At 36.0% G+C, this 21688-nt stretch overlaps 2 protein-coding genes and 1 long non-coding RNA gene across 3 annotated transcripts; 1 reads left to right on the forward strand and 2 right to left on the reverse strand.

The window, feature by feature from the left end:
- Nucleotides 1–1483: 1483 nt before the first annotated feature.
- Nucleotides 1484–7792, reverse strand: TEX43 (testis expressed 43). Its single transcript, XM_039334166.1, has 3 exons — nt 6890–7792; nt 4003–4111; nt 1484–1782 (listed from the first exon to the last, which is right to left on the reverse strand). Exons 1-3 carry the CDS (start codon nt 7048–7050, stop codon nt 1576–1578), a joined length of 477 nt encoding a protein of 158 aa, XP_039190100.1. The 5' UTR covers nt 7051–7792; the 3' UTR covers nt 1484–1575.
- Nucleotides 7172–8784, forward strand: LOC120304062. The gene is made up of 2 exons (XR_005555599.1): nt 7172–7308; nt 8145–8784. It is a non-coding gene; the product is annotated as an uncharacterized LOC120304062 (long non-coding RNA).
- PHAX (phosphorylated adaptor for RNA export) lies at nt 8539–21619 on the reverse strand. The gene is made up of 5 exons (XM_039334165.1): nt 21245–21619; nt 15807–16420; nt 15290–15410; nt 11811–11894; nt 8539–10241 (listed from the first exon to the last, which is right to left on the reverse strand). Exons 1-5 carry the CDS (start codon nt 21347–21349, stop codon nt 9963–9965), a joined length of 1203 nt encoding a protein of 400 aa, XP_039190099.1. The 5' UTR covers nt 21350–21619; the 3' UTR covers nt 8539–9962.
- Between the last annotated feature and the right edge of the window lie 69 nt (nt 21620–21688).

The raw sequence follows: 21688 nt of genomic DNA on the forward strand, positions 1-21688 counted from the left end.
GGTGGTGATGCCTATCTGGTTTACCCAGCAAAGCCAATATCAATTTTACAAGTCTGAAAGTACAATTCTTCTTGCCTCTCCCACTTTCTAGCTGCATGCTGTGCTGTCTCTCAGATGACCATTCCATTGGCAGCATTTCTTCACCTACTAACTCTAGGTCTTTCCTACATCTGATTTACAGCGTTGCTGAAAAGTAGACTTTGATTGTATCATCAATCTAAATGTGTCACGGACTGCAGTGGTTTAGAAGATGTTGAGAAAATACAGAGATTGAAGATTACTTCAGACCTAATTTAATTTGCTGTAAAACAGCAAATCTGTCAAAAGAATAATTCATAAAACACTCCAATCTGCTAAATTTGCAATAGAAAATTTGTGCTGAGAGGGTTTTTTATATAGTATAAAATATAGCACTTGATTGGATTTCTTTATTTAGGATAAAACATTTAACCTTAAAATGCCTCCCATAGAAGGATAATTTGCTTATTAAGGGACTCAGTGTAAAGAAAGCTCCTTCCATTTTTGAAGCAAACATGAGGTTAATAGAGATGCTTGAGATATGTAGGAGATTGTCATATAAAGATCCAGCTGAAAGTTTCTGTTATCAATGAAAAGCCCTGCCTCCTCACCAGATCAGAGGAAGAATGTTAGAAAAAACATTTTTTAATCCATTCCCCTAATATACATGGGAGCATATTTGTTCTAAATGGCAATAAGCCCAGGCAGAATTTTTGTAAATCCACTCTTTTCTTCTAAAAGAGACTCTAAGAATGATGCTTTGAAGGAATCATGTTTAGTTTTAGAGTCATTTGCAATGGAAAAAACCCTCCTGAATGTTTCAGTGAGAAAAATAGAAGAGTCAATGGGGCTTACTAATGAAACCATAATCCTACTTCTGGTGTAAAATGAACTCCTTGGTGATTAAATCACTGGGGACTTGAAAATCAGACACATTGTGATATTCTTCATAATAACAATTAAATTTCATGCCTACTTTCATTTCTCCCCTTACACTATTCTGAGGTAAATCCTTCCTCTGAAATAAAAGTTCACCTTTGAATGAAGCCCTTCTTTAGCATCAAAAGGGATTTCTCTGGCAATTGTTAACTTTAAACAAGCAATAAAAATTACATTTCCATGTACTTTTCAATGCTGTACCTCTGATATAATTCAGGAACATTTTCTCCATAACAAAAAAGTCTTACATTTTAACAGTTACAACGAACACTTCTATTTTCTCCATAATTGAAGTTCTCTGAGTAAATTAAAGAATTTAAAATTAAAAACTGAAAGACAAAAATAGTTCAAACAAGAAAATACACTAATAAATAATGTGAGAATTATATAACAGAATCCAGTCTAATGCAAAGTTTTAATATTAAAAGAAAAAGGTATGCAAATATCTGAAAGGACATCTTAAATTATTCCTAGCTGATCAAATCTTACTTTCCTAGTTTAAATATATATTTCACTGAATTATTTTAATTAGGAAAAAGACCAAGAAAACACAGCTTTTTTTTTCTTGTAACATTGTTTTATGTACAGCTGATGAAATCCCAATGGAAGATAGGAATCTCAGAGTTTGATCCTGAAGCCATAAGCCACCATGGATTTGTGGTATCTGGAGAGGTGAGAATAAATGGGAATATCCACAATAATTTCTTCTTGTGGAACTTTCTGCATAAGTTTCTTTCGGTCCTCCCCATGGCAAAGCCTCTCACTCTTCTCCAGAAATAGGGTGTCTTCTCGGGCTCCACTATATAGTTCAACCTGGTCAGCATGCTAATGAAGGAAAATCAGTTGTTTTATATCCATGTAGAAAGGGTCTTCCAATAATGATATGATTAACATTGGTATTAATTTATTTGAAATACAAGTAGTCCTTGAGTTATGACCACAACTGAGCCCAACTGTTGCTAAGTGAGACATTTGTTAAGTGAGTTTTGCCCCATTTTATACCTTTCTTGCCACATTTGTTAAGTGAATCACTGCAGATGTTAAGTTAGTAACACGGTTGTTATGTGAATCTGGCTTCCCCATAGACTTTACTTGTCAGAAGGTCAAAAAAGGGCATCAGATGACCCAGGATACTGCAACTGTCATAAATATGAGTCAGTTGCCAAGAGTTTGAATTTTGATCACATGACCACAGAGATGCTGCAATGGTCGTAAGTATGAAAATCAGTCATAAGTTACTTTTTTCAGTGCCATTGTAGCTTTGAAAGGTCACTAAATGAACTGTTGTACATCGAAGATTACCTGTAATATATTTATGCATGTAAACACCTTTATTTTACAACCAGTTCAGTCAAAAGAGTCTCTGGATGGTGAACAACAAACCAGAAACCAAATCATAAAATATACTATTACTAATCATAATTGTATACTAGTATTATAAGTCCATGAGCAGAGAAAAATTACAATGGATTTATCTGAGTACGCGGTGTGTACTCTTGAGATCTAATCTGAAAGGTCTTAATTTCAAAAGCTTCCTTGAAGCATGTGATGCCCCCAATGAATACCTGCAACCCATATTGTCCAACTTCAAAGTATTGTTTTTTTAAAAAATCACTGATACCCATGGCTCTGTATTCTTCAAAGAGGAAAGCTCTTACATGAATAAAATAAAATGGTCATAATTAATTCTGGAAGTGGAGATGCCTTTTCTCTCTGTTCTGTTTGTGTGGAATCAGACTTGGAAAGGTCTTTGAGTACAACTGCCTGCTATGTAAAAATTCAAATTGATGTATCCCAGACAGATGGCCATCTAACTTCTGATTAATACATCCAGTGAAAGGAAACGCACCATCTCTCTCTCTGGGCTATTGATTTAATTACCAAATTGATTTTTCTGAAAGTGTTTTCTACCACTAACATTTAACTAGAACCCGTCTTCCTGTAACTTCAGACCTTTATTCTATATCCTCTGGAATGATGGAAAATGGTCTTGAATTTCTTTCAGATATTCAGATATTCAGAAAACTGTCTTAACTTTCCTCAATTGCCTTTTCTCAGTTGAATTCTACCCAGCTGTTTCATTCCCTTGTTGTTGTTGTTATTGTAACTTAAAGTCAGTGTTGACTCGTAGTGACTACCTGGACAAGTCTCTACTGTTTGCTTGGCAAAATTTCAGAACTGGTTTGCCATTGCCTCTTTCCTAGGGCTGAGAGAGAATGAATTGGTCCAAGGCCACCCACCTGGCTTTGTGCCTAAGGTGCAGTGGTGGGAGTCAAATATGTGAACAACCGGTTCTCTGTGTGGATGCCACTTTCGGAAGTCCATTCTGGGCTGGGGCAAAAAAAAATTAGCTACCAATTCTGCCGAAGTGGTGCAAACTGGCTGAATACCATCACTGCTAAGGTGGGATTAGAACTCATGGTTTCCCAGATTTTAGTCTGGTGCTTTAATCACAACATGAAATTCACTCTCTATTCCCAAGTTAATCACTGTTGTCCTTCCCAAACCACTTCAGAATTTTCTGAATTCTCCTTAAAATGTGGTACTTGGAAAGATACTCAAAGTAGTATCTTATTAAATCATACATGCATACATGTATGTTTCATTAAGGATGTCTGGCCAATCATGGGTAAAGAGCCATGTTTGCCTTGGACATCAGGTTGAGCATGATTTTCTTCCTCTTTAATAGAAGAAAGAATGAGCTATTAAATTTGATAGGACTCAATAGTGATTTAATAAGTATTTATTGAGAGACAGTTTGGTGTAATGGTTAAGGCACCAGGCTAGAAACTGAGAGGCTATGAATTCTAGTCCCACCATAGCACAAAGCCAGCTGAATGACCTTAAGCCAGTCACTGTCTCTCAGTTCCAAGGAGACAATGGCAAACGATTTCTGAAAAACTTTGCCAAGAAAACTGCAAGGATTTATCCAGCCAGTCTCTGAGAATCAGACATGATTGACAGAGTAAAACACAATTATTACATGTTAAAAATGAGGCCCTTGTTGTTCTGCATAAAAAGCGTAATTGTTTCCCTGGTTCCTACCTGCAAATGTAATGCTCGGTATTTCATATCTTGTTTCCAGGGCATCACATACCGTTTTGGAATCATCCCATGTTTGCATGAAAAACTTGGTAAATGGCAGTGAATAAACCTGGGAATATAATAAGCAAGTAAGGAGGTGATAAATAAATGCATAAAAGTGTGAAAAGGATAACACTGCCATACATCAAAAACATTCACAATCTACTATGCAACCACATGGTCTCACCTTAGCACACAATCTAAATAAAGGTATCCAAAACATTCTAAGTAAACCAAAAGGCCCAGCAGCCCCAGAAGAAAAAACAGGAGTCATCTTACTACAACATACAGTGTAAGAATTGTACAGCCAGTGTGTAGGACAAACAGGCAGATTAGCAGAAAAACAAACTATCCAACACATAGTGACAGAGTGTCAAAACAGAATCTATAATTAAGATTTCACTAATTTTCTGTCTGCAACCAATGAAGTGCCCTCACAATGCCAATTATATTTGTACACTTTATATACTTTTGTAATCTTCCTGTTAAGATTTCATATTTTATATTCTGTGTTTTGTATTTTAGCCCTGTGTTCCTTTTTACTGAAATATCTTATGAATGTACCATAAGACAAATGATAATAATTTGCATCTAGAGGGCTGCAGAAAGCATGAAGATATAAAAAGCATGAAGGTCAGTTGGGGATCAAGCTATGTCAATCTCAATGTCTCTTTCTCACTGCCACTGATGATATTCCATGCTCTCCTTCTAGCTCCTAAAACTCGCAGAGGTGTAATAGTGCCAGTCAGTCAGAATAATCAAGGCTGTCTTTCATTAGTTGTGCAGCATGCTTTAATTGTTTCTGCATTCATTTCAAGTTACCACTTCAAATTTGCTCAAGTAAAATGAAGAAAACTCGTAGGAAAAAATGATAATTTAACATATTCATCTGGATTGGATATTAGCCTATGAAACATAATGTAATGTCTCTAAAACATTTCTTTGCATTATTGATCATTCATGCCAGATTAATTTTTTTAAACAAATCCATTTTTTTCAAAGCAAAGCATGAGCAAACATCAACATGTTTGTAAATTACTTGCCTTAACACAATGGTTCTCAACCTTTCTAATGACGTGACCCCATAATACAGTTCCCCATGTTGTGGTGACCCCCAACCACTTTTACATCACTGGGTGCCAGGGGCGTGGCCAAAGAAAAGGGGAAAAAATGGCGGACAGCCTTGTTTGGCGACCCCCGTGAAATGGTCGTTCGACCCCAAATGGAGTCCCGACCCACAGGTTGAGAACCACTGCCTTAACAATTCATATCTGTATCTTTGAAATTCTAATAGTGTCAAATCAGCTTTACCTTTATCCATCATTTCTTAATGTTATAGAAAAGAATGTTATAGAAAAAGAATGATTCTTCACATTAAGGAAACTCAAGAGGAAGACCTAATGCTTAACGAGCTTCTGTAATAAAGACATACCTCAAATTTAAAACAAAATATTATGCTTTACTTATATATTTTCCTTTTTATTATTCACCATTTCCCATTCTGATAATATGGACTATTTAAGCTGTTTTTTTATTTGTAAAAACTTTTAATAACTTTTTATAAAAATCAACATTTTTATTAAGTTTCATTCTGGTTAACAACCATCTCACTAGATGAGACAATGGAAAAGTTACGATCACATTACACACATTACCACAAACACTAAAAAGTAAGTTCAAAGAAAATGTTTACCATATTAAAGAGAAAAACATTGAAATACTTTGTTACCTATTATTCTTCAAAAATAAAAAAGTTCAAAATACATATGAGAACATTTTGGTGCTTTACCCCATTATCCTGTCCTAATTTTCAGTAAAATAGAATAATTACGGTAAGATAAAAATTCCTCTTAGGATACTAAAGATTTAAGGGATAAAGTACACCTTACACTATTTCATAAAAATGCAAAATGTTGCATTTTCTACAGTAAAGTGCTTTGGGAAATGATAATTTGTGCTGGAAATGGAATACAAGTAGTGGAAAAAAATGCTTGTTCTTTCCTAATTTATAAATTGCTTTTGATTCTAGAACATTTATTTTGCAAAAATGGGACTGATAGGAAATAAAACAAAATGCAGTCAAATATAGTCAAATAAGAAAAAAGGGGGAAAAAGCAATTGGCACAAGATAGCTTTTCAATGGAAAAGATCCAATTACAGCTTTTAAATTTCATGCTTGTGTAACTTCATGTTAATATAGTATACCCTTAAGGCCTGATGTGCATGCACAAACAAGCATAACCAATTCATGAGTTCAGATAAAATATTATGATGTTCAGCTGAGAATCCGCTGAAGAATTAACAAATAGGTTGCATGCATGCATGAAAAAAAAATTGCAAGTCAATGTAACTTTGTCTCAATGTGTACCAAGGTTCCTGAAGTATAATAATTATTATTACACTATAATAATTATTATTGGATAAGATGCTGGTCACAGGACTGATTTAAATTGATATCTGTATGTATATAAAATCATATTAGAACATGAACATGAGCTTCTCACATTGTTAAAAAAAGACATTTTAAAATATAACCACAAAACGTTGCTTGTTTTTAGTATTTCTAAAGCATTTTCTTATTTACATTTTTAAAGAGGATTACTGAACAAAGAATTGGGGACCTTTGGCAAGGTCACTGCATTCTTAATCATTAACTTCAACGTCTTCCATTTCTAAAATACCTTCTGTGCTTGTTTGTTATTTGCATAATAAACTGCAATTGAAAAGCAAGCACAATAACCCACTTGAGAAAAAATGGGCATTAAAATCCATCTGTTTCTGAGTGATGCTGCTGGAAGATACATTCTTATCCTCCCAAATATATGTTCAGTTTGAAATTCTGTCTTACCCTCTTAGGTCTGTATTGACCCCCTTGGAAATCCTATTGGTTTTAGACCCCTCAGGGGGTTCAGCTTTGTGGCTGCTCATGCTGCAGGAACTGCCACACTCTGTAATTGGTAACCTATCAAGCAAACTGGCGCCTGCATCAGGACAAGGATTATGATGCATCAGCCATTGTCAGGTTGATGACACAAATAATAAGAAATGCCCTCTCAGTCGACACATGGCTAAAATGTAACAAAATCCAAACAAAGCTTTGACTGTTTCCCTGAGGTATTGATGAGGAAGCAGATGCTTATATATTTTGATGCAGGTGGAAAATATAAAGAATAGTAGGCTTGACCGAGAGAAGAATATGGGGATGGGATCAAGATCATTGGAGCTTTGAAAACCTAGACTATCAGAGGAAACAGGGCAAGACAGAAGGTAGTTGTTCTTAGCTGATCTTGGGAGAAGATCAAACTAATTCAACAGAGCCTTTATATATGATTAAATTATCAAACATAATTGTGCTTCCAATTTAAGTCTATTGGCGAGTATGCAGTTAGTAAGCTTCATTATTAGAAAGGGACATAACGTGGGTTTCTACTATGATGTCTTACTGCTCTCTTCCTGCCATTCCCATTCTTATGAGTGCAACTTATACTGCAACATTTTAGGAAAGTAGAGATGTAAATGTAATATTTTACGCATGATAGGAATTGACTATGCTATGTGAGTATTGATGATAGCGATTATGTATCTAAGGCCATTGGTATCTAAATATCATTATGTATCTAAGGCCAAGAGACTAGGAGTTTGGGGAGGTCAGATCTGCTGTACAGGCAGTCCTCAACGTACAACCACAATTGAGTCCAAAATTTCCATTGCTAAGCAAGCCGTTAAGTGAGTTTTGTCCCATTTTACAACCTTTCTTGTCACAATTGTTAAGTGAATCATTTCATTGTTAAGTTAGCACAGTTTAAGTGAATCTGACTTCCCCCTTGACTTTGGTGGTAGGTCACAAAAGGTGATGTCATGACCCAGAACACTACAACTGTCATAAATACGTATCAGTTGCCAAGCATCTGAATTTTGATCACATGGGGATGATGCAATGCTCATGCGAAAAATGGTCATAAATCAGTTTTTTCATAAGTCATAAGTCAGTGCCATGGTAACTTCGGACAGTCAAATATAATGTTGTAAGTTGAGGACTACCTGTATTTTCTCTGGTCGTTGATAAAATATATACTAATTTATACGTTATTTCTTCCTCAAAGGATTCACAAATCAGGAACAAATATGTACATGAAGGGAAAAAAATGGATGCGTGACAAATACCAATCCCACAGGAACAGCCTTACCTCTCATCTACTTCACCAATATTTTTTTAAAAAATCTTTTAAACATCCTAGCAATAACTAAAAATTGATTAAATCATTCCAAGGCAATATGGTTTCTTTCTGATTATAAAGGAAGCACTGACTTTTAGGTTTCTAAGAATTCCCATCATAATGAAAAGACCGCAAGGTACTAAAGGAAGACTAGAGGAAAATATAACTTTGCTACAGGCAGTTCAGTGTACAAATCCTTTTAATACACAAAAACACAAACTTTTTTTTTTGTTCAGCAGCATCTCCTATTTTCACAATAAAATCACTGAAACTCATTGTGTAAGTTTGAACTAAAAATTTAATATATGCAAATGTATATAACTGAAAGAAGTTGTTATATAACTGTATATAACTGAAAGAAGCTGTTGCACTTCAAGGACTTAATTACCAGTGGTGAAGTTTGATATATTGACAGAATAATTTAAGCAACACAGAGTTCATTTCACTTTCCCACCTCTTTCATTTTTTTAAAGGCCAACTGACATCCTAAAGTCTGGGCAAATTGAATAAATACATTTTAAAAAAACCAATAATTTTATTTATTGTACATATTATAAATGAAAATTAAACCAGATTTGCAATTTCCACTCTAATAATGTGAAACCTTGGACTTATGATACATAAGTCTCTTGCTATAATTCAGACAAATGCGCTGCTTGACTTCTTAACTGTTTTGTTCCTTTAAAATTATTGTAATTAATAGGAAGAACAATGCTAAGTAAATCTTACAGTCAACTCCCATCTTCAGAATTATTAACTTCAAAACAAAATGTGAAACTGAGACAAGTTTTCTACCCATTTATGCTGGCTGAATTCAAACAGAGGGGTTCTTCAGATCTCTGATATCAATTAAGTCTAAGTCACAACTAAAGATTCACTGATTTAAGTGGTCTACTTTTAGTACAACTAATTTTATACAGGATTGTTAGCTCAAAACTCAGGTATAAGAAACTGAAAACTGAAAAAATTGTAAAAGAGAAAAGTCTGTTTTAATTATTGCAAGTTTATATGATTTCCTCAGAACTAATGGTCAACGTAAGCTGAAATTGAAGTTCTCTACGCATGCAACATGTAGTATTTACCATTTTGTATTAAGGAACAAAATCTCAGGTTCTATCATTAAAACAGGAGACAAACTGGACAAGAGCATATCTTCTTTAGAAACAGTCTTTTCAATTGTTAAGGGCATCCAAATAAAGAATATTTGACATGGCTGCATTATATTCTTTACTGTTCCATCTAAAATATCTTGCAAGCAGACTGAATACCGATCTGGCTCATAGGTAAAACCTGTTCCCAAATTCATCATGAAAACAATGATCATGCTAAAAGGCTTCCATATCAGAATGTCAGTGATATTTGTTTATATTACTATTAGTTAAATGAAACAGTGTTTCCATGCAGTTACATTCAGTTCCATACACAGGTTTTACTCTGGGATGAGAGCATTCAGTTGTTTTCTAATGTTAAACTAACCTTGAAATGAAAGAATGTACATCAGGTGTTAAGTATCTGTTGAAGTTATGAAATAAATGAAACTATACAGCATTCATGATCTGAAGCAAACTGAAAACTTAAGCATCAATTGTGAGAAATAAAACGATCCTTTCCAGCACCTGACTGATTCACATAATAGGCACTATTGCAACTAATGACAAGATATAAAATTGACCATTAATACAGACATCAAAAGATTTTGATTCCTCAAGTATCTAGTGCACAAAATATAGCATCACCTTCATCTATTTCAAAAACATGTTCTACATCAAGTTTTATTTCCCCATGTCCTTCTTGCAAGTCATCCAGAGAAGCCAGGGCTTCATTTGTGTCACTTGCAAAAGTCTCTCGGGAGGCATCATCGTATTCGTGAAGATTAAGTCCTTTAATAGCTTGCTTCATCTTTTTGCCCAGCACTTGAAATCTCCTCTTCTTTGCAGCACATTTGTTCTCATACTCCTTCTGATTTTCAATATAGAAGATTTCCTTTAAAGAGAATGTTAATACCCCATGAAGTGAGAAGGAATAATAGACAAAAGCAGCTTTCAGAAAACACCAATTGCCCTAACCAACTTTTAGAGATAATCATGGCTACCTAACAAAGAACCCTCAAGTTTTTTTAAAAGCCATTATTTTTTCAAATATTGCTGCAGAATTACTTGAAGATGTATTCTTCTCTATAAAGTTAAAAGAAAGCCTTGTTGTAAAATAATAATTTTATAATAAAATAGATGTCTCTCCATTTATAATATTGAGAAAGAGAGTATCTAAAAATTGAGAGATATACCTTGGATCTATTGAAAGGAAGGGGGCAAAAAAAAAAAAAAAAAGCAGGAGAATGAGCCAGTTTATTGTAGATAGGAAATATGCTACAAGGAGAATTTGAATCCCAAAAAACATCCTTGCAGAGATGAGGCTTCTCGCCTTTGCCTTTACCTCAGAAGAGAGACACTAAGCAATAAAGTGGACCGGCCCACAGACTCGGCATTCTCTTCTTTCTACTTTTTGGAAATCCATGCATTCTAAAGATTACATATGTTTTTCTTCTTTACGCATTAAATATGTACTCTACAAAGAAGCTTTACAGAGAGCAAAAAGGCACACAAACTTTGAATGAAAAGAATAGGCATCCTACAATTTGAAATAAAGAAAGGCACCAGGCAGAGTTAGCAATATCAATTCCATACATCTTTCAAATAAAGTTGGACAGGATCCAAATATAAAACACAACAGTGGGGTGTTATTTAGCTGACTTACTACAACAGAGGCCTCATGCCTACAATAAGACAATTATCATTTACTAGTTTGTCAGCTTGGGTTATTCCATCATTATATTACTAGAACAGTATATTTACAGGCAGTTGTCTGCAGAGTGAAGAATTTAACGATTAGGGAATGCTGATTTTGAGTATACAATGTTCTTTTTTGTCAGTTCATTTTTGCATACTTGCAGCTATACGAGAAAGAGTTGAACCTGAAATTGCTTAAGAGTAACCTCTGCAATAGTAAGAGTTAAGAATGAAAGCCTGGGTTATTGGTATAGAAAACAGCTGACAGGAAGTCCTTGACTTACAACCACTTGTTTACTGACCGTTCAAAGTTACAACACACTGAAAAAAGTGACTCACTGTATGACCATTTTTCACACTCATGAGACCCTTGCAGCATCCCTATGCATGTGATCAAAATTTGGATGCTTGGCAACTGGCATGTATTTATAATGGTTGCAGAGTCCCACAGTCATGTGATCACCTTTTGCCACCTTCTGACAAGCAAAGTCAATGGATTCTCTTAACAACCGGATTACTAACAACTGCAGTGATTCACTTAACGACTGTAGCAAGAATGGTCATAAAATGAGGCAAAACTCAACAACTGTCTTGCTTAGCAACAGAAACGTTTGGGTTCAATTGTGGCTGTAAGATGAGGATTACCTGTATTTCATGAAATATATAAAGGAATGTGAGAAAGTAAAGCCAGAATATTGTATTAATAATTTTTTTTTAAGTTGTATAAAACTATGAGGCAAATTGGAATGTAGAAAGTAATATTTACCTTGATTTGTTCACTGGTTATGCAAGGTGTGTTTTTCAGCAAGTTTATATAAACTCCACCTGGAGTTCTTCTTCTAGAACCATCCTGAATGATGAAAAATTAACCTTTTAAAAGCTGCAAGTATAAAATGTATCAAATGTTTTGGACTTGGAATCTGAGTATTTATCTGAGATACAATGAGAAATAGAAAATGCAAAATGAGAAATAGAAAATGCAATTATTAGTAAAAATATTAACAGGGCTTTATATAATTATTAAAAGACTGACTGTATAAACTGAAAAAATATTGTTTGAAATGTCAAATGTTTCAAGAAATAAAGCAGCAATCAGTAGAGATTATGGTTTCGTCCTATTTTGTTTTTCTTGAAGGTTTCTGGCAAGATAGTGATGTGTTATAATGTTATTTATTTCTCTAGCCTTCCAAAATTTGTGAAAACAGTACTTGTGATTTTTTTTTTTTTTTTAAAAAAGTTAGTATGGGCAATGGAAAAAAAGTCACGGTATGTTGCGACACATCACGTCATGTTGCGAATTTGACACCCCTGAGCTAGTAGGCAAAAATACAAATTATATTGTTATTTGTTATTCCTAATGTTTTGGTAGGATTAAAAATTAAGTTTTAAAACCTCAGAGAGAGTCTTTCTGCTTTGGGTTCTGTTCCAATTGTGCAGACATCCTTCAGACAGCCTCTGAATTCTGATTTCTATAGAAGTGAATTAAACCTGGAAGTGAGATTTTGAGTGAAAAATTATCCATACATCCCTTTATGAGGTCTGGCTGAAACCCCAACCCAAAAGGGAAATACATAGACAATAACTCTCCTTCTTGTAATTCCATCAGATGTTTCTAAGATGTGACCAATTTTGAGATTCTGGTAATGTTAGACCACACATGTCAAACTTGTGACATCACGTGACATCGCGCAACATATCGGAGCTTTTTCGCCATTGTCAGCAATGGGGTGGGCGTGGTTTCCCGATGACGCATCCGGCCCATGGGCCGGCAGTTTGACACCCCTATGTTAGACACAATAACTTGCCATCTCTTAGAGCAGGGATCCCCAACTTATGGGCTGCGGCCTCTTGGCCAGTGGGCTATAGCAATGGCTGGCCGGTATGCGCACATATGCACACACATTCCCTGCCATTTGCGCTAGCGCCCATGGGCCCGTTTGCGCATGCGTGTGGGTACGAATGGGGCAGCTAGCGCCAGGTGTGTGTGCATGGACCTTTTCCACATGTGTGAATGGGGATGCTAGCCCAGGCTGGTGTGCGCGGCCCTTTTGCACAAGTGCAAACAGGGCTACTAGTACCACACCAGCTCGTGGCACCGTTTGTGTGAACACACACCAATTTGGAACCTGTTCTCCTTCCCTCCGGGCCACGAACCCGGAAAGGTTGGAGACCTCTGTCTTAGAGTATACTGACAAAGCAGAATACATGGAGGAAAAAAAATCTAATAATATTTAAGAAAAAGTTAAAAAACAAGAAAGAATCAAAGCAAATGAGAAATAAATTAGTCATTCAAAATAAAACAAGATACAGTATAAAGAGCTGTTGGCTTGCCAGGAAGCGCTGGAAAATATTCAAGGTCATGTATGTCGAAGTAAAATGCCTTCAGGAACTACTTCAATTAAGCTATGCTGATTAGATTGACAGAGTCCCTTGGAGTCATAATCTCCCAATCCTCTTATCATATCTTTGCAGATCTGAATGGGATAAAATATTATAAGCAAATAAAATAATCCAAATGTTGGGTTATGGGGTAAAGAAAACTCACTTTATTTCTATAATTGTCTCAGGCATTATAAAAAGAATGGAAGTTTCCTTGAATATGCCCTGTGGCCAAGTAAAAGAGGATAAAGACCTTTTCTTTTCTACATTCTGCAATTTTGAGCTTATTCCTGGACCCTCGTGGAAGGCAACTGAACAACCCAGTTAGTTACTTTGGGGGCCCTACGAAATTATCCCAAAAGCCTGGCCAGAAATGATTTCATGGTTTGAATGGTAGGTTTTAAGAAAATACCATTAAGAAAAAATATGTATTGGTTTCACTGAAATATTTCACACATTGACAAGATAATAGTCACATTTTCATGGAAGGAATGAACACCTAGGATTTCTCTTTTAAACCTACTGCTTTTACGTGATGAAGGTGGTTTTAATTTCCTGATTTTAATTATAATTAAGCATGTGTTAACTTAAGGCATTGGTATGGAAAAGGCATTGATTCTTCACCACTATAGAGAGGCTCAACTGGAGTGTCACTCAACTGGAGTGACTCTAATATAGCAGAAATTTGGTATATTTTTCAACCCTGAAGACAGTTAAAACACATTCAGATCCCACTGGGAAAAAAATTCAGTAGATTCCTGTTCGCATGAGAAATTGATGCTGTGACTAATCTTTATTTCAAAACAACTGGGAATATTTTGGAGGAGAGAGAATTTGGGCTGAAAATGAAAATAATGCTCCCATTCAGATGATGATGAAAATAATAATGATGATGTTGGAAAGTCCAACCCTCTGCTCAGGCAGGAAACCCTATTCCATTTCAGTCTCTTCTTAAAAACATCCAGTGTTGGAGCATTTACAACTTCTTGAGGCAGGTTGTTCCACTGATTAATTATTCTGTCAGGCAATTTCTCCTTAGTTCTAGGTTGCTTCTCTCCTTGATTAGTTTCCATCCATTGCTTCTTGTCCTGCCTTCAGATGTTTTGGAGAATAGCTTGACTCCCTCTTCTTTGTGGCAACCCCTGAGATATTGGAATACTGCTATCATGTCACCCCTCGTCCTTCTCTTGATTAAACTAAATAATAGCTGATAGACCAGATAATACAACCAATGCCTTCAACTCTTCTAAGCATCATCAAAACTACCTAATATAACGGAATATTACAAAGCTTGTAGGCATATGTATTTGAGAACCTAAAGTATTTCATCAACCAATCTGTCAAATTATGGTCAAATAATTTGGGGTCTCCAACCTTGACAACTTTAAGACTTATGGACATCCAGAATTCCTCAGACCGCCATTTATTACAATACCAAAGTCATTTTTCCAGTGAGAATTGTATGTAATAAGCTAATTCATTAACCATCATCAGCACCAAGGCTTATTTAAACACAATAAAAGAAGTGCTGGTTAACTATCAATGTTTGACCCAAATGGCTGATCTGTAATCCTAACGTGAGCCAATAATGCAATTTAATTCAAAGAGGATGGTTATGAATATATTGTGCTTTTACAGCAGGTAAAATTGCCAAAAGAAAGTATCTAATAGATATACAGGTAATCTGATAGGGATAGTGTTTGATAGCAACAAATGTATTCATTGGATGGTAATGGGTAATGGAACAAAAGTGACATTATCAATAGTAACAAGCAGGAAAAATATAGGGAAAGAAATACCATTTGGTCTCATTTAATATTAGTTAAGCTGCAATCCTAACAAACTACATGACAAATTATTTCTTACCATGATTAAAAGACCTCCATTTTGCTCCACCTCAGTGGTTTCCATCAATAGTTCAATAGATTTCTTTTTCCCAATGATTTTCACTACCCGTGCAATTAGATCTTTCTTTGGTTCATGAAGCCTGAAAGAAAGATGGAAATTCTGTATTTGCCAAATAATTTGAGTGGCAATATTTTCAAAAACAAATCCATTATTACAAATTTTAGTTATGTTTTGGCATATTTGATAACAAAAAGTTTTCCTTTTGCAGCCATAATTACAGTGACATGGATAGGTGTATATATATATGTATATATATATATATGAGAAAGAAAGATCTGGAACAGATATTTAGCACTCTGAATAACAAAAGCACTTGAATGGACTTTAAAGTTGTTTATCTAAACAACAGCTTTTCTTTAAGATAAAAAAATGCTTTAATAAAAATTATTCAAAACCAGAATATCTTTATCTTTTGCTATTATCGTGAAACATCACTTTTGTTGAAAATTTCTTAAATAAAATATCAAAATCTTACCGATACGCAATTTCATCTGCCACTTTTTCTTCAGGATCGTCTTCTGTAATTTCATATCTCCCTTTATAATTCATTTCTTGTCTTTGACCGAATTTCTCCTTTATGGGCCTTTTCCGTTTCCAGAGACCTTGTCCATTCACCTCTTCTTCCTCCTCTTTTGATACAGTCTTTTTATCATCTTGCATATATTCTTCCAACTCTTTGTCTAGTGTCTTAACTGCTTCTGATTCAGAGCTTTTCACCAACTCTTTTGCTAACATGTAGTTGTAGGTCTCGGAGCCTCGACTTCTGTCCAGGTTGCCATCCATCCATAGAATCCCAAGATTTCTTGACATATCATCTTGATTCTGTTTCTGCAGAACTTCACCCCATATATTGTTGACTTTTTTACGGATCTCTTTGTGAGGGTTTGGAGAAAAATGGAAAGGCTCTGGTTTGAGGGGAGGATGGTTTGAACATTTTTGTCGCTTTCGCTTCCATAGACCACTCTCTTCATCAGAATCTGAAAAACTTTCATCAGTTGAATCCATACTTTTCACGGTCCGATAAGGAACACTTGTTGTTGATTGTGAACTGCTGCTTGGAAAAGATATTGCTGGATTACCACTATCATTCTGAAATATAAATGTATATATTTATATTAACAAACCACTTTCACTATTTTTAACTTTTTCATGTAGCATGCGAGAGAAAAAATGCTGAAATTTTAGTAGGGATTAATTAGAAATCCAAAACTTGCAGAAATCTATATTGGGGGAGAATATTCAGAGAGCTCCCAACACACAAAAACAATTAAGGGAGAATTTGGGCAGAGTGAACAGAACTTCAGGTACAACAGAAAATTTAACAGAGTACCTTGGACCTTATCACAGGTAATCCACGTGTATAAAAATATTATATTATTACAATATTTTTTACAAAATTAAATGTTATTCATTATGTCAACCTTGCTGCTTAATGGGAATGATAGCCCAATATATTTGAAGTGCACATGCTGAACTCAGAGAATTGATAAAATCAATTGATGAATGTTGAGAGGACAAAGACACCTAAGTGCCTTTAAATTTGATTTAATATGACATCTGTTAAAAATGCATACAAATCATAACAATCATCTACTGATGGTACACTCAGATCGCATATACACACTCTGTCTGTCTATATCTTCTATCTTTCTATCTATTCCCCTCTTCCCTGAAGAACTCGCTCTTCTGCAAAGCACAAACTCTAAATAGTGTTTATTAGATAGTTAAAGATTTTGTTTTAAAAATTATAAAAAATTTGAGCCGCCTATCGAATTTGATTTCAGATTTCTTTATAAATGATAATTAGAAGCCTTGGTGGTACAATGGTTAAAATGCATTATTTCAGGCTGACTCTGCCCACAACCTGGAGTTCGACCCTGATGGGCTCAAGGTTGATTCAGCCTTCCATCCTTCTGAGGTTAGAAAAATGAGACCCAGAGTGTTGGGGGCAATAGGCTGACACTATAAACCGCTCAGAGAGTGCTGTAAAGTACTGTGGGGTGGTATGTAAGTGTAAGGGCTACTGCTACTGCTAATTTTTTAAAAAGATGCAATTGTCTCAACAATTATGAAGTTGTTTGTAATATTAAATATATCACTTTTTACTGTAAAGTTCATTCATGTTTATTCACCACATTGAAAATATATAGACACTTATATGTCTAAGTAATCATAAAGTGATAAAGAATGAATGGTAGAATGGTATTCAGTACTGTCATATGCAAGTTATCAAAACAGCTGCACACATATGTCATCAGAAATATTTCACATAAAGATACTATATTTTTACCAGATAGTGCAGTAAGAGTTTAGGCCAGTGTCTTTTAACCTTGCTTTTATCACCCTTATAATAGTTTGCTGGTTGATAATTATAGATTGCCTACATTATTGTCCAATATATCTGGAAAGCAGCAAATTGGGAAGAGAATGCTAGTTTATACAGATAATTTTATACAAGCTTTTCCTTGTTATACTGCAGCAATAGAAGACTGTTTTCAGAACATCTTGGTCATATTAAACATTTAAGTGCTTTGCAGTTAATGGATATTTGATAGTGTAAGGTATTCTAAGGACATTTTAATAATTCTTAAATCTGAAGATGTCAACAGTCCACTCACATTTTATAGAAGATGCTGATGCCTACTTTTTACTACACCAATTACCTTTTTCTATTACTGCATTAAAAAGTAACTCCTAGCACAAACATGAGATTCATACTAATCCAATAAACATGTTCCTATTTACTTATAAGAAAGCTCCATTAAACAAAATAGGAGATACCTCTAAGTAGATATTAGATTACACCATAAAAATCTGATGTAAGACTAAGCACTGTAAGATCAGCTAATGGCAATTCATGCTTCTCACAGCAATAATTCATGCACTCTTCGTATGGAATTAGACTGTATTGACATCCAGGGCATACTGACCTAACTATCTATTTAAAACAACTATTATGACTAATATTTACATTGCTGTTAATAGTTCTTAACTAGTTCTTAACTCAAGTATGTTCTACTTAGGTTAGTTTTATCTTGAAGATATTTTATGAGGGGGGAAAATAAAGATTACTGAAATTCACAGAAGATTCCAGTATTTTGCTGATGTATTGCAGGGCTTTTCAACATTTTCACCCATTGTACCACTTTTAGGATATGGCAATATCCGAGTACCACCAGTCGCCTAGCAAGGTGTCAAAAACTTGATAACAAAAAAAAAGGGAAAAAAGTGATAAAGTACAGGTAGTCCTCGACTTACAACAGTTCGTTTAGTGACTGTTTGAAGTTACAATGGCACTGAAAAAGTGCCCCCCAAGCCACAGCCGGGCAAGACAGCACCCAGCAGCACTCTTCCTCCCGTCCAAGGTTTTCATTGTTGTGAGCATTTTTGTTGAGGATTGGCAGCAGGGGTGGGGTGGGGGTGTTTGGTTTTTATTCCCCCCCTCTCTGCTGGGTGGTTGCAGCAAGTTTTGGTCACTTCACATGACCCTGGGACACTGTGACCGTCATAAATATGAGTCAATTGCCAAGCATCTGAATGTAAATCACAAGACCCTGGAGATGCTGCAACATTCCAGCTGATCGGCGCTTCTTCTGGGCTCAGCAGAAGCACCAGGATCAGTGCCGAGCTCCAGCTGGAGCCTGGCGTTGATCCTGGAGCTTCCACTGAGCCCTGACGGCCCCGAAGAAGTGTCGATCAGCTGGAAAGCGGCAGGATCCTGGCGCTTCTGCAGAGCCCTGACAGCCCTGCAGCTCCAGCCATCTCTTGCTCAGGCTTGTGCAGTGCTACCACCGGTTCAGCTCATTCCTCTCCCCGCTACCACTTTTCTAGGATGGTCGTGTATTACCTGCCAGGTGCCAATGTACCACAGGTGGTACCTGTAACACTGGTTGAAAAGTCCTGAATTGGATACAAGTTATTTGCCATCATACAAAAATTTAAATATAATCTGCTGCTGAAAATTGAAATTCTATGATGCAAATTCATATCATCTGCATGAGGTTGCCCCATAGAATTTTAATTTTCAGTGTTCTGCATAAAAAGTTTAATTGGCCAGACAACCTGGATGGTCATAGGCAGCTTTCTGAGAATCATGGGAATTATAGATCCACCTTACAACTGAGACCATAATTTCCACTGCTAAGAAAGACAGTTGTTCAGTTAGTTATGACCCATTTCCAACCTTTTTGCCGTGGTCGATAAGTGAATCAATACAGTTGTTAAGTGAATCGTGAGGTCATTAAGCAAATCTGCTTTCCCCCATTGACTTTGCTTGTCACAAGCTCCTAGGAAGGTTGCAAATGACTATCCCAGGACACCAAGACACTGCAATCATTGTAAATATATGCTGGCTGGCAGGCACCCAAAGTTTGATCATGTGAATGAGGAATGCTGCAATAGTCGTAAGTGTGAGAACTAGTCATAAGTGATTTTCTTCAGTGCTGTTGATCTCTGAACTGTCATTCAAGAAATGGTTATAAGTTGAAGATTACCTGTATATGGATGCAGAATTCTATGAAACCATGCAGTAATACGCCCAGTGAACCATGGCTTATGAAGGAAAGCTTTAGATCATTGTATGCAATTGAAACAATGAATTAAATATCCTACTAAGGCTGCAGGTGTGCTAAAACTGTTGCAAGTAGCATGCCCTGCCAGAAGTATTTTATTATATATAAAATCAAAAAAGATTTTTGAATATTTCACTTTTACTTTATATAATCTCACTAATAACCCATCTAAATAATGTTCTTTATCCTTAGAAAAGAGAATTAAGAATTCCACAAGGTTAGAAAAATAAATGTTGCTGATTCTATACAGCCCATCTCTGACATAATGGGTCCAGGCTGGATGTTTGTGGGGACACTTTTTAAGCGAATGAACTATCTGAATTATCATATACCACTGTGTATTATTTTTCCCACATTTAATAGACTAAAATTAGCATGCCTTTAAACACGAAGATCAAATTTGAAGTTATTGTCTCTTCAGAAGCATGTTTGGGTATCTTAATGCAGACTGAGTCACTGCTGTTTAAAGTACCCCTTCTCCCAAACTGTCAGAAAAAGGGCATCATCAGTAGATAGCTGGATCCGGAATAAAAATAAAACCGTAAAATACTAAAAAATAAAAAAAAAGTTTTGTTTCAATAACGAAACAGGTCTGAAGACCTTGCAGCAAATCTGTCTCTTACCAAAAAATCAGAAACCCTGCTCTCACAGAATGTTTTCAGAAGCATATCCAAATTTGCTAACAAAGATGCCAAGTGAAAGAGCTGGGATGAAAGTGAAAGAGCTCAGAACCATACAGCAGAAATAATTTTTTTCCTAATATGAATATTTAAAGACACAAACCACAGCACCTATCTACAATTTGAAAATTAATAGCAACGTTGAGGAAAACTAGGGTGTGCAGAAGTACAAAACCTTTCTGGATAAAGAGAAAAATCACATCTTCCTCTTCAAAATAGATCCTGAAACAGGGTCTGCTGGCTGCAATCTCCAGAGAAAACACTCTGTCTATTACTGGCCCATGTATCCAGGAAACCATTCATATCATTTATACATCAGAAATCTTATGACTTAGTATTTTCTGTGCAAGTACACTGACGAATCGCTTACAAGGCAGGACCTCGGGAGAAGCCATTGTACGAAGAAGTAGCAACAACTAGCTTGGCGGGTAGGAACGGATCCTACTCAGGTTCAAACGGGGAAAAAAAGCCTAGTGATTCATTCCAGTAGGATAGTGCCAAAATAAGAACAGGCAGACTCGGATTACAAGCTTTCTCCCAAGATGCTAATCTCCCCGTCTGCACATTACAAAAAGCTCGCCGGTTTTCCTCTGTGCAGCAAAATATCGTCTGCCCTCTTAAGCCTTCAGCTCACAGGAAGAACTGGTAAGAGTTTGCCAGACCTGTTGGGGACTCCTGGAAGGAGCCGAGACCGGCATTTCGTAGTCCGAGTCCAAAAGTTCTCCATCTTCGACATCCTGCTCCATTCTTGGAACTCCCGACGCCATCTTTCCTCTCTCAATCAGACCAGAAGCCGCGAAGGGACAAATGCTGGCCTTAGTCTAGAAAAACTACAGAGACCACAATGCTTTGCTCTAAGGAAAAAAGGCGGGACAATTAGCATTTCTTCCCTTCCTTCTTGAATCTTCATGAATTGTAGTCTTTTAATTTCTTTCCGCCCGAGAATTTAGATCCGTTTTCTCTATTGAGAGATTTCCTACGTTGGTCCTTTCAGACCTGTATTTTATGCTCTAGACAGGTGTGAAAATGCGTTTGACTTCTGGAGCCATTGGATAAACTTCAGTTGTTCGCGCCTTTGACTTTTAGATGCGCGAATGAGGCAGAAA

This window comes from Crotalus tigris, unplaced genomic scaffold (assembly GCF_016545835.1).
Source record: "Crotalus tigris isolate CLP2741 ecotype Arizona unplaced genomic scaffold, ASM1654583v1 scf7180000017628.32516253702:7417878, whole genome shotgun sequence".
Lineage (NCBI taxonomy): Eukaryota > Metazoa > Chordata > Lepidosauria > Squamata > Viperidae > Crotalus > Crotalus tigris.

Excerpts from the sequence above, each read along its gene's own strand:
- TEX43 (XM_039334166.1), bottom strand. The coding sequence starts at position 7,050 with ATGCATCATAATCCTTGTCCTGATGCAGGCGCCAGTTTGCTTGATAGG. Across the intron at positions 4,112-6,889 it reads GTCAATACAGACCTAAGAGG|GTTTATTCACTGCCATTTAC; the intron begins GTAAGACAGAAT and ends TTATATTCCCAG. Across the intron at positions 1,783-4,002 it reads ACCGAGCATTACATTTGCAG|CATGCTGACCAGGTTGAACT; the intron begins GTAGGAACCAGG and ends TTCCTTCATTAG.
- PHAX (XM_039334165.1), bottom strand. The coding sequence starts at position 21,349 with ATGGCGTCGGGAGTTCCAAGAATGGAGCAGGATGTCGAAGATGGAGAA. Across the intron at positions 16,421-21,244 it reads CTTCCAGGAGTCCCCAACAG|AATGATAGTGGTAATCCAGC; the intron begins GTCTGGCAAACT and ends TTTATATTTCAG. Across the intron at positions 11,895-15,289 it reads ATGGAGGTCTTTTAATCATG|GATGGTTCTAGAAGAAGAAC; the intron begins GTAAGAAATAAT and ends TTCATCATTCAG.